The sequence below is a fragment of the Glycine max genome, chromosome 4, assembly GCF_000004515.6.
Source record: "Glycine max cultivar Williams 82 chromosome 4, Glycine_max_v4.0, whole genome shotgun sequence".
In the NCBI taxonomy this organism is placed as follows: Eukaryota; Viridiplantae; Streptophyta; class Magnoliopsida; order Fabales; family Fabaceae; genus Glycine; species Glycine max.
Genome location: NC_016091.4, coordinates 13,255,622 through 13,267,487, shown reverse-complemented (window position 1 = coordinate 13,267,487; position 11,866 = coordinate 13,255,622). Strand labels below are relative to the sequence as shown.

General features: G+C 31.8%; 1 protein-coding gene and 1 pseudogene across 1 annotated transcript; both read right to left on the bottom strand.

The window, feature by feature from the left end:
- Positions 1–212: 212 nt before the first annotated feature.
- Positions 213–1,223, bottom strand: LOC100305900 (plant invertase/pectin methylesterase inhibitor superfamily protein). The gene has a single exon (NM_001251521.2). It carries the CDS (start codon positions 1,059–1,061, stop codon positions 480–482), a length of 582 nt encoding a protein of 193 aa, NP_001238450.1. The 5' UTR covers positions 1,062–1,223; the 3' UTR covers positions 213–479.
- A 4,292-nt stretch (positions 1,224–5,515) lies between these two features.
- Positions 5,516–6,614, bottom strand: LOC100802933 (uncharacterized; annotated as a pseudogene).
- Positions 6,615–11,866: the final 5,252 nt, after the last annotated feature.

Genomic DNA, 11,866 nt, shown 5'->3' with positions numbered 1-11,866 from the left:
ATTGCAATCATTTTCTTTACCTTTATTTACTGTAGTAGCCAAATCCTTATAAAAATCCATTGGAAATTACTATCAAATGCATTACAAAAATTCTAGTTTTAGAACAGAAGTTAAAATTTTACTAAAACTCAAATCATAATTAATGTAAATATACTAGTAATTGATGGGCATTCATCCAAAATCAATTGTGATTTACGCGCAAAGAAAACTGTGTTCGTCCGGACTAAGGAACATTACTTTACTGAATCAAAGGTAGAGAGAAGAGCAACAAAGAAAATCATACAAAAACAGAACTCATATTTCACATTTGATCAGAAGCAACACAAGATCCATATCTCTATAAAAACTCACAATTACATACACCACACAAAACACAAAATTAACCATTAACCAACCACATAGAACTGTTTGTTCTTTTTTTTTTTCCCCTCAAAGGAAAAAACGAAAACAAAAAACAAAAACTTTCTTCCCAACTCCCCCTAGTGTTGTGCAGCATACTGATTAATAAGCGAGAGAGCATTGCTAGTAACCTGAGCAACATTGACCATTCTAGCCCTAATCGCCTCCTTAATCTTCCCATTCAGCGCCTTCCCGGCGAACCCATCGCCGCAAGTGCTCTCATCGGTCAAAGCCGAACTCACCCACGTCTCAACGTTGCTGATGTGCCACGTGAAGTCCTCACCCTTCACCTTACACAATTTGAGTTCCTTCAGCGACCGGCTGAGCCGGTCGACGCTGTCACTGATTTCTTCAGCGCAGTCCTTCAAGGCAGCGTATTCTCTCGGTTTGAGGCCTCTGAATTTGTTGCATTTTGCGACGAAGGTTTTGGTGGCCTCGGTGTGGTTGAGGGAGAGGGAGAGGGCTGTCTGGACGAGCTCGTGGGGGTCTTGCTGGATGGTGGAGGCGTAGACGGAGAGGGACTGGATGCAGAGGGCTGGGTACTGGGTGGTGCTGCAGGAGGACTTGATGAAGTTGGTGGGGGTTGAGAGGGTGGAAGCTATGTGGAGGGTGGAGAGGAAGAGGAAGAGGAAGAGAAGGGAGCAATTTGATATTGTTGTCATTTTGTGAGAGAGATGGAAACTGTTTCGGTTGTGAATTGTGGTTTCAGAGATTGAGAATTGAAGGGAGATTTGGATATAGATATATAGAGGGAGGAGGGTGTTCGGAGTCACAGGACTACAGATCCCATAATCACATCCCGTGTCCGTGTCTATCTACCCGTCTCCATCTAAAATAAAGAAAAATATTTTATAAACACCCATTATGCAAAGCAATAAGACATGTGAACAGAAAAAAATAATATATATATATATATATATATATATATATATATATTATAAGATTTATGATGCTAATAAGATAAATAAAAAATAAAAGATGTTAGTGAGATATTTAAAATAAGTAAATATTTGTATATTATTTCTCCAAAAATAAAATGGCATAATACTTTGTCTCTCATGTTATGGACATACATTAATGTTAGGTATGAAAAAAATAAAATATTAAAGTACCAAAAGCCAAAAAAAAAGTAATTTATGTAATAATATGAAAAGACATGTTTCATAGGTATAAAAAATATTTAAATTAAATTAAATTAATCACGTAAATTTATTAATAAATAAATAAAGCTTTAAATAAGTTTTTGGTTTAGAAATTTTTTTTATAGATACCCAATTTATCATGCATCTAGAAAGAGAGAGAAAAAAAGAAAAAAAATATAAACATGACAGAATTATGATGTGATAGAAATAAAAAATGAAAAAATGAAAAATACTAATAAAATGTTTAAAATAAAGAATAATTTATGCATCATTATGTATTTTATTTCGATAAAATATAACTTTTTTGTTTGTCTTTTAAATACATATTTTTTGGTTTTAATCTTCCTCATCAATTAACATTGTTAAATGATATCAAGAACATTCATCATTCATTCATTTGTCATATCATTAAGTTTTATTTTAGTAAATTATGTTTTTCATATTAGTTGAAGAATTTAAAAACACAAATCGTTAAAAAAATAGTTATTTGATTATTTTTTAGATTTTTTATGACACGAAAAATTAATAAATTATCAATAATAATGTTATCTCATCAGTTAATATTGTTAAAAAAATTAAATATTTAAAGGACTAGGAAACGACTAAAATAAAATACCCTATTTTATAAAGACGACAACAACAATTTATTTAAGCCATATATAAATAAAGGTTTGCTTGTGTTGTGGGGTCTAGTTAACAAAAATATTGGGAATTATTGGGTTTGGGAAAAAGAAATGGGAATGACATTGCCATTCACCAATCAAGCAAGGAAGCATGGACTGCTTAATACACGTCTTCTTTGTCTCAACTGGCGCATGTGCAAGTGTAGCTTTCTCTGTTTTTTTTTTTTAAAAAAAAAGTAAAAGGACTCTACTCGTTAGAACCGACATTGTGAACACGCTCTGATACAATTTTTAGGAAATTCAAACAGGGTATTTCTCTTTGTTTTTTGTTTTTTTTTTTTTTTTTTCTGAGTGAACGTGAAGTAACTTTCACTGCGAAATTAGATGTTATTTCCTTAAGGGATTGAAATTTATTCAAAAATTGATATCTCTTAATAAATATTTTTGTACAAGATTAGATATCTGATCACATGTTTGAAAAACATAATTGTCTGTTAATCATATCATCATACTATATTAATACATATCTTCCGTTATTAGTTAAAATATTGTCGAAAATAAGAATTTCCATGAGTTACAGTTGTGTTAAAATATGTGTATTAACAGGACTCCTCTTATGTGAATCAGATTTAGTTAATTTTATAATGTTGGATTAGTGCTTAATTAACCAAAATGGTCCTACCTGGCCGACATAATTTCAAAGTTGCTTTCACCCACGATCTTAAGGTGACCGCAGCCATGTGACAAACACTGCCTCATTTGATTACTACAACTTGGACTTATCTAGAAGCGTGAGCTGCGTACGGATTATATTTGATTTTTTATTCATCAGGTTGTAATCCTTAGATCTCACAGGGTAAATTTTTATGTTTTATATTTAAACATTGATTTTATTCATAAGGTGCGTATTTAACGTAGTTCTATGTGTAATTGACAAGTGCGTATATATTTAATTCTTTTTCTCAAAATTTGTGTACGATGAAAGATTCTCATTAAGAGAATTGATCTTACACTACTAAAATTTATAGATTTAACATCACACGGTTAACATCGATTATTAAAAAAATTAATGTTAACAAAAGCACAATAATATTTTCATAAATAATTTGAGTTAAGTATCATCGGTTTTGAAAAAATTGATGTTAACTAGTTGATATTAACATCGATTTTAAAAAATTGATGTTAACATCAACTTCAGTTATTAAAAAACCGATGTTAACGTCAACTGATTAACATCGGTGTTTTCAAAACTGATGTTAGATGAGATCATTAACATCAGTTTTATAAAAAATTGATGTTAACCAGTTGATGTTAACATCAGTTTTTTATAAAAAAAATCAATGTTGTGTTATACATAAATTAAAACCCAAACCCCCTCCCCCCTCCACGCGCGTTTAGTCTCGCAAACAAAACCTTTCTCTTCTCCCTCACCCGCGAGACCTGTTACCACTGTCTCCTCCTCCCCATCGTCGTCGTTGGGGTTCGTTATTGCTGCAAGGCAGAGCATCCTCTGTTGGAGTCCGACTTCAATGCAAGGTACGTGTTAGTTTAATGGTTAGTTTAGTAACTGATTTCTTGGTAATGCTAACTTCGTCTTTTCCACGACCATCACCACCATGACCATCTTCTTCTTCTTCAAGTTGAGGGCTAACTTCGTCTTTTCCATCCACAACGTAGTGGATCTACAATTGTGAAACACTCGACACTACCCTATTGAGTTGCACGAGCAACTAACACAGGTTCTTATGTCATTGCCTTTATTTTAATTATTATTATTATTACTTGCATACAATTTGTGCCTCATTTCTATAGCTTCAATTTCGCTCATAAATTAAGAGTAGAGCATTTACATTGGAAGGTTTGTGATGCAATTGTGTGTATATTTGTATGTTGATATCATCACAAATAAGAGTGTGTTTCTGTGCTTGCATATGAAGATGCAAAGCGTATAAGAGTTTGTTGTGTTATACATACTAGTTTAAGTTCAGCTTCACTACATTGTTGGGTTCGTTTGCAAACACTTCTATGTGTCATATAGTTCATATGGTTAAAATTCTAGATTTGAATTGCTTGAAGGATTGAATATGCTACCTTGAGTAGTGCATGAATTTTGAAATGTCCAGCATTCTGGAGAAAATGAGGAAGGTGGACCAACTATTTTTCTAACTTTTATGTTTTTGGAGTATTTGGAACTCTGATTGGGATCCTAAGGAATATGTTAGCATCTTAAAATTTGCTAATCTTATAACAAAGAACTATTAATTATATCTTATTTTACCATACACTGGGAATTTGGATTAAACCATCAACCTATTCTATAAGGAGCTCGTGATTTCGTTCTCTATTTCAGATATCTTTATCTTTCTATAATTTGTATATAATTATATTTAGATATAGTAGTGTTTGATGAATCAATCTCTATCTTCTAGATGTTTCTGCAATATTTCTTTTATCCATTCTTCATTTTCTTTGTTAATTTTTCTTTGTCTAGACAGGGTACTAATTCTGGTGTTGACACTTAATTTGACTTTTGCACCTATCATGGATGAAAATTGTGCCATCGTATTGATTTAAAGGTCACAAATGAAATTTTTTAATAGAATATCTTATGAATATTCTTGAGAGTTTAAAAACTGAGGTTTTCCCTTTTTCTTTCTTCTAACATGTTGTAGGGTATATATTTTTGCGTAGTTGTATTGTCAATTTTTTTCCTGTATGAAAGTGTTGGGATTACCAATCATTTACATAATTAGCAGTTAGCCATAGGATATTGTGGTAAAAATGTAAATGCGGTCCCCTCTCATTCCTTTGCTAATTGTACTTTGTTGCTAGCTGATAGAGTATATAGACTACAAATAGTTTTATGGCTTATTTCCTTTATGTTCTGTATAGTACATTGTAACTGCATTAGTTGTTGCCAGCTCAGTAGTGTTTGTCATTGGTAGCTGTAGCTTCTATTACAAGCTTTTGTATCTTCTATTGTGAGTCACTCTGTATCATATAAATATTGATCTCTGAGTCTAGATAATTTAAAAGAGTAAATAGACATTTTGGTCCTTGACTTTTGACCCCTTTTGCAAATTAGTCTCTATCTTTTTGAAATGTAAAAAATAGTTCCTATCTTTGCATAAGTTTTGCAAAATAGTCATTGCCGTTAAATTTAAAAGTAACGTCGTTAGTGAGGTGTATTGTTGGCAATTTTAGTGCCACATAGACTATCCAACGTGGCAAATTGTCCCAGATTGTGACACCTAGACTAGACTTTGATGCAAAATTTAAAAAGTTGTCAAATATTTTCTTCTTCACGTGCTTCTTCTTCCTCAAATTAAGGTTTCTAAAGCTTCTCTCCTCTCATGAGTAATGGATCCATCTCCTATGATGCATTGACTGGTCAAGCAATCCCATGATGGCAAATGAGCATGCTAAAACAACAATCTAATCTGTAGAAGTTATTCAATTAAATAACTCTATAGAAATGGTCCTCATAATTTGTGATATGTGGATAACAAGTAGATAATGATGGCAAAGGGTGCAAACAGAATATGAAGTGACTAAAATCCACAACTATACGGCATAAGGATAATACAACAAGAATCAAGGAAAAAGTTCATAACATAAAATGGGAAGCAGAAATCCTGACAAGAGAAGTGAACCTGCAAATATAATCATCCATGAGTAGATCTCCTCCATGAAGTAAGCATGATACTGTTGTTTATCAAGAACAACAAAAGGCACAACATATTCAATGTTATAAAATTTAGAAAATAATAAAAAAAGAGCTAAAAATATTTCAATGTAATAAGTCTACAAAAGAGTAAAACACAAAGGCTTCCACATAGCAAAAGCACTGTGGAGCAACTTATCTTCTTCTAAAATACATGACACACAAATTACCATTACACTTTATCACGAGAACTGGTTCAATTGTTACAACAGAAAACAGAATAATTATCAAATCCTATAAGACTCTTGAAACATACCAGTTCCCACAGAGATGAAGCCTACTGGAAGATGGAGTACAAAAGAAACACGATGTAACAGAAGAATAGAGTTGCAAATATGGTCTATATAACAACAAAAAAAAAAATTAAGGTTAACATGATGAGCCCAATATGTTACAGTAGATTTGAATGAAATTAGGTAGCATTGTGTTGTGAATGTACCCTCCATAAGCGACTCTGTTGAGCTTGACTCCTTTCAAGAGAACGAACCAGCTCTTCTTGCTTTGTGCATCAAAATCTAAATCTTCACTAATTTATTAATTCCATGACCCAATTCAAATTTATGAAACAAAATGAAATCTTTTAATTTTGTGTAATCGAAAATAGTTAGTTGAGGAAGATCGATCGGACGTACCTTGAGGGTCCAAGGGACGAGAGTCTCCATCGTGAATCGGAAGAGGCAAGTTTTCGTCTTCTTCATTGTGAAACTTCCTTGCTAGCTTTTTCATTTCTCTGCAACTTCCTTGACAACTATTTAAATTTTGCATCAAAGTCCAGTCTACATGTCACAATCTGGGACAATTTGCCACATTGGATAGTCTATGTGGCACTAAAATTGCCAACAATGCACCTCACTAACGACATTACTTTTAAATTTAACGGCAAAGACTATTTTGCAAAACTTATGCAAAGATAAGGACTATTTTTTACATTTCAAAAAGATAGGGACTAAATTGCAAAAGGGGTCAAAAGTCAAGGACCAAAATGTCTATTTACTTAAATTTAAAATTAATAATATCAATTTTATCTCTCAAATTCTCTAAATGTTGCATTTCTTCATTATCCAACTTATAACATGGTTGATTTTAATGTTTTGGCTGGTGTACCCAATAGACATATATGCTTTTGGACTTGTAGCTTGGACTAGAAATGACGTCTTGAATAGAAGGTATACTTGCTTCTCTATGCACTAAACTTTCTATTTTAATGAGGGGCTCATTAAATTGCTTTTCTAAACAACTTACTTTGTACTTAGAAGTAAATGATGAATTCTATTAGCAATGTGTTTAAGTGGATGGAGATAAACAATTTCTCTCTTGCTTAAGTCGGTATATCATATTATTCACGCACCAAGTCCAAAAGTATATAACTGAGGAACAATCCTTACACTATAAGCTAGCTTTTGTAATTGAGTTGATCCAAACTCTGATTCTAAAATTAATCATGTATGGTGCTAGTGTTTTATATAACTGAGTTGTGTTTTTAAGATTGAAAGAAACTTTTTAAGGAATACTTTTTTATTGATTTCATTCCAGTCCGTTGGTTCTTTATAAATTATAGATTCTAAAGAGACCGACTTGTTGACAGAAGTAGCAGTCACTATAGTTTATGGTTCAATAATGAACTGCTTGCTACATATAATTTTGCTCAAATTTTATATATTGGACAATTTAAGAATTTGATTTGTTTGTTATAAATTTGTCCTAAGTAGCTTGAGAAAGATTATCAAGCTTGGGCCTCTGGAGATACCTCAAGGCAGCCTCTTGGGATAGGTGAAATCTGAAAGCAAAGACTACTCTTTCATTTCTTAGTACAAGCTTCGACTTTTATTATTCCAGTCATCTTTAATTCTATTATTTGATTAGTAGGTTCTAACCTTCTCAGATGAAAAAATACAAATGCACATTGACATAGCATCAACAATCTAAGAAGCATGTAGAAGCTTAACTTGCATCAAGGCCATTTTGCACAAGAAAAACAAATAGTTTAGCAAATAAATCTATTTCCTAATAATTGATGATGTGTGTGATGTTGGTAAATATTAAACTGTGTTTCTCACTCAAAAAGTAGCAGAATACACATCTAAAGCATCATTAGGCAAACAAAATAAATTCATGATATTTATTGGCAAAATTCTAGGATATATAGATTCACTATGCTTGTCAGCACACAAGAAACTCAAGACATTCCTCTATTATGTTATTTCATTGCCATTAACAAACAATGTATGTATGATTATGAAGCCCAACAGCCAATAGTGGTGTTCAGCATGTATCATACTGATTTAGTCCCTCCAGCCAATAGTGGTGTTCAGATTAGTTAATCAGGTTCAACTGTTCAAATTTATTATCGCCCTTTTAAGTGTTGACACTAGCATTAGGCATTGCAGAAATCAGAATGTTGTGGTGCATGCATAGACTTATAAGAATAGATAAGATCAGGAGTGAACATATCAAGAGAGAGCATATGAATAACATCTACTGAGAAAATGATGATAAAATCATGTCCAAGCCTCAAGATGATGGGAGCAATACTTGAACATCAATTGGAGCTGAGCATATAAATTTGTACCTAAGAGCCTACTTGAGTGGGTAAGTTAAACTGAACAAATGAATTTAAATAATGTATAATAGCATAATAACCTATATTGGTCTCCACTGCAATGCATATTGGCTAATACTCATCATTTTGCCTAAGGAAAATGTTGTCATCTGGTTTTGTTCGTTACGTAATAGGCCAGACAACTACCTCAAATGAATAATTAACAGGTCAATGTTGTTTTTCAATACATTTGCATTAGCATTAGCCAGAAACATCAATATTTTAATTGTACAATAAGCATCCATGTTTGTATTCAATAGTGTTTCAAAAGTACTTGACGATACTCCACAAAGTAAATCTAAGGTTGCTGCTAGGTGTATTATTGTTAAAGTAAGTCATTTAAACAATGCTTCTAGTTATATTTTAGTACTGTGTAGACTAATTTGTACTTAACATTGAATATCTAAATTTCATAATGTATTTAGTGTAATAGACAAAAAGGAAGTACTGAGTGTGGGTATTACGTCATGCATTAGATGTCAACTATAATCTTAAGAAGTTTCAAGAATAATTGGAAAACGGTAATTGTTTAATTCAAACAAATTTCATTTTTTATGATTGGTATTATATTATTAACTTATGTTTTATTATATCATGCAATATTTCAATGATGCTAGACCATTGAAACCAAAGAGATTCAAGGCGCTTCGCATCCAGTGGACAAAGTATTATTTGAAAGTTAAAAATGAAACATAGGATGTTTAGGCAATTTTTTAATTGTAGTTTAGTTACTTTACATTTTTTACAATTCATGTCTTCTTAACATTACATATTCTTTTAATTCATAGTAAATAATAAATTTATGATGGAATTTCTGGAAAAAAAATTGTTTCAAAACAGAATGAAACTTATATGTTGTGGTTCTGCTTTTAGAATTTGCAGGTTAATTTTAGGGTTATTAAAAAAATAGACAACATATTAAAAAAAATAACATCGGTTTTAATAAAAACCGATGTTGTTTTTATGATCAGCAACATCGGTTTTAAACAAAACTAATGTTAATATAGACATACAACATCAATTTTTTGTTTGCATATATTAAAATCGATGTTGAAATAATTTTTATATTACTTTTTTTATAATTCTTATTATATAACATCGATTATTTCAATAATTGATACTGTAATTTTATATTAACATCGATTTTGAAAAACTGATGTTAATGGTATTACTTTCAATGTCGATACTTTCAACATCGATTAATAATTGATGTCAATAGTCCTTAATAACCGATGTGAAAAGTCCTTAATAACCGATGCTGAAACCCTATTTTTTAGTAGTGTTACTAAGTTTGAATTGTTTTCTAGCTAAACAAGGTTACTTCTTGTATAAGACATGTATGATTTATATTAGAAAACAACATTAAAATGTGAGTTGAGCTCAAATACATTACATTAAAATAAAATTAAAATGTTAGGTAGCATAATTGTCAAGGTGCTTGAATTAGGCTGAGGGCAATTTCTACCTAGAAAAACTTGAGCGTACATAATATGGAGAGTACCAAGAAGGAGGCAATTTAGGGATGTTTATGTTAGTATGAGAGTGAAAAAAAAGGAGGTTACATTCATATTTGGTATGCGAGACAACCTTATCTATAGATGCAAAGCTTCAAGAAGATTTTGATGATGCCAATAGTCAAGCATATCCAAGACCAACTCAAGAAGATTTTGATTTCAAGAAAGACTGGTCTTCATGGATAATTCAAGTAAACATCAAGCAATCCAAGATATTCAAGTAAGATTGACTAGATAGATTCTTAAGTTAGATTTATAAGTTAGATTTGAAAGCACAAAGATTTGGCTAAGTTACTTTTCTTTCAAAACAAATGATTTTAAAGTTTCCTCTCTGGTAATTGATTACAGTCTCTCTGGTAATCGATTACCAGAAGTACAAAAGCTTTTTGAAAATCATTTCAAACATTTTTCAAAGGTTTTCAAAATGTGTAATCGATTACCAACATATAGTAATCGATTACCAGAAGCTTAAAACATTTAAAATGCCTTCAAAAGATTTTAAAAATATTTTTTTAAGATGTAATCGATTACCAGTGCTTTAAAAATGTTTTAAAATATTTTTGAAACCTTGTAATCGATTACACAAATATTGTAATCGATTACCAGTGACTTTGAACGTTGGAAATTCAAATTTTAAATTAAGAGTCACAACTGTTTAAGAAAAATAACTGTGTAATCGATTACACCAAGATTCTAATCGATTACCAGTGAGTAGTTTCGAAAAATATTCCCAACAGTCACATCTTTTCATTTGAATTTTGAATGGTCATCAAAGGCCTATATATATGTGTGACTTGGGAATGAAATTGATTGAGAGTTTTGCTTGTCCAAAATGTTTTATCCTCTCAAAAGATTATGAGAGTTTTGCTTGTGCAAAATGTCTTATCCTCTCAAAAGATGATGAGAGTTTTTCATTACCCAAAATGTCTTATCCTCTCAAAAGATTAAGAGAGTTTTTGATTGCCCAAAAAGTCTTATCATCTCAAATGATTAAGAGAGTTTTTCAATGAGTTCAAAGTTCTTATCCCCTCAAATACAAATAATCTTATCTTCAAATAATTCCTTGGCCAAAGACTTGTGAAATTCAATAAGGAATTGAGTGCTTCATTGTAAACATCTATCTCTTTCAAGAGAGATCATCTTCTTCTCCTTCTCTTTCTAATCAAAGGGCTAAGAGACTGAGAGTCTCTTGTTGTAAGGCATTTGAACCCAAAGGAAGGGATGTCCTTGTGTGTTTCAGAAGTTGTAAAGGATTTGCAAGATAGTGGAACTCACAAGCGGGTTTCTTGGGGACTGGATGTAGGCAACGGACTTTGTCGAACCAGTATGAAAACTGTGTTGTCACTTTCTCTTCCCTTAAACTCTTTTATTTATTGTTGCTTAACTCTTACATTCAGATTGTTTAATTTGAATCATCATTTAGAAATTCATCTTTAAGGGAACTTGGAACTTGCATTGGAATCAAAGTATAATTTTTAATTGGGGAAACAGTTTGTGATATCTTAATTCAACCCCCCATTTCTTAAGATATCTGAGGCCACATGTCCAACATTATCTAGTGTAAATTTTGATAGAAAATACCATTAGGCACACATGGCCTATGTGTGGTTAGTTAAGTTATGCAAGACGTATGACGAGACCTAGGTTGATACTTAGGACTAGCTGTAAGGAGAAGGAGGAACCAGAAAAAAATACTAGGAGGGATGATATTTTTTTAGTAACATTAACAATACAACTTCAAACCTTTTTACAAACAAATAAACATAAAGTAACCATTAAAAAATAATCAAATTGTGGTTTGCAACATAGTGACTCAGTTGTGCATGATGAGGGGTGGAGACATAAGGTTACGTCATTGATGGATT

What these genes read in the sequence shown, in the direction of transcription:
- LOC100305900 (NM_001251521.2), bottom strand. Translation starts at nt 1,061, where the DNA reads ATGACAACAATATCAAATTGCTCCCTTCTCTTCCTCTTCCTCTTCCTC.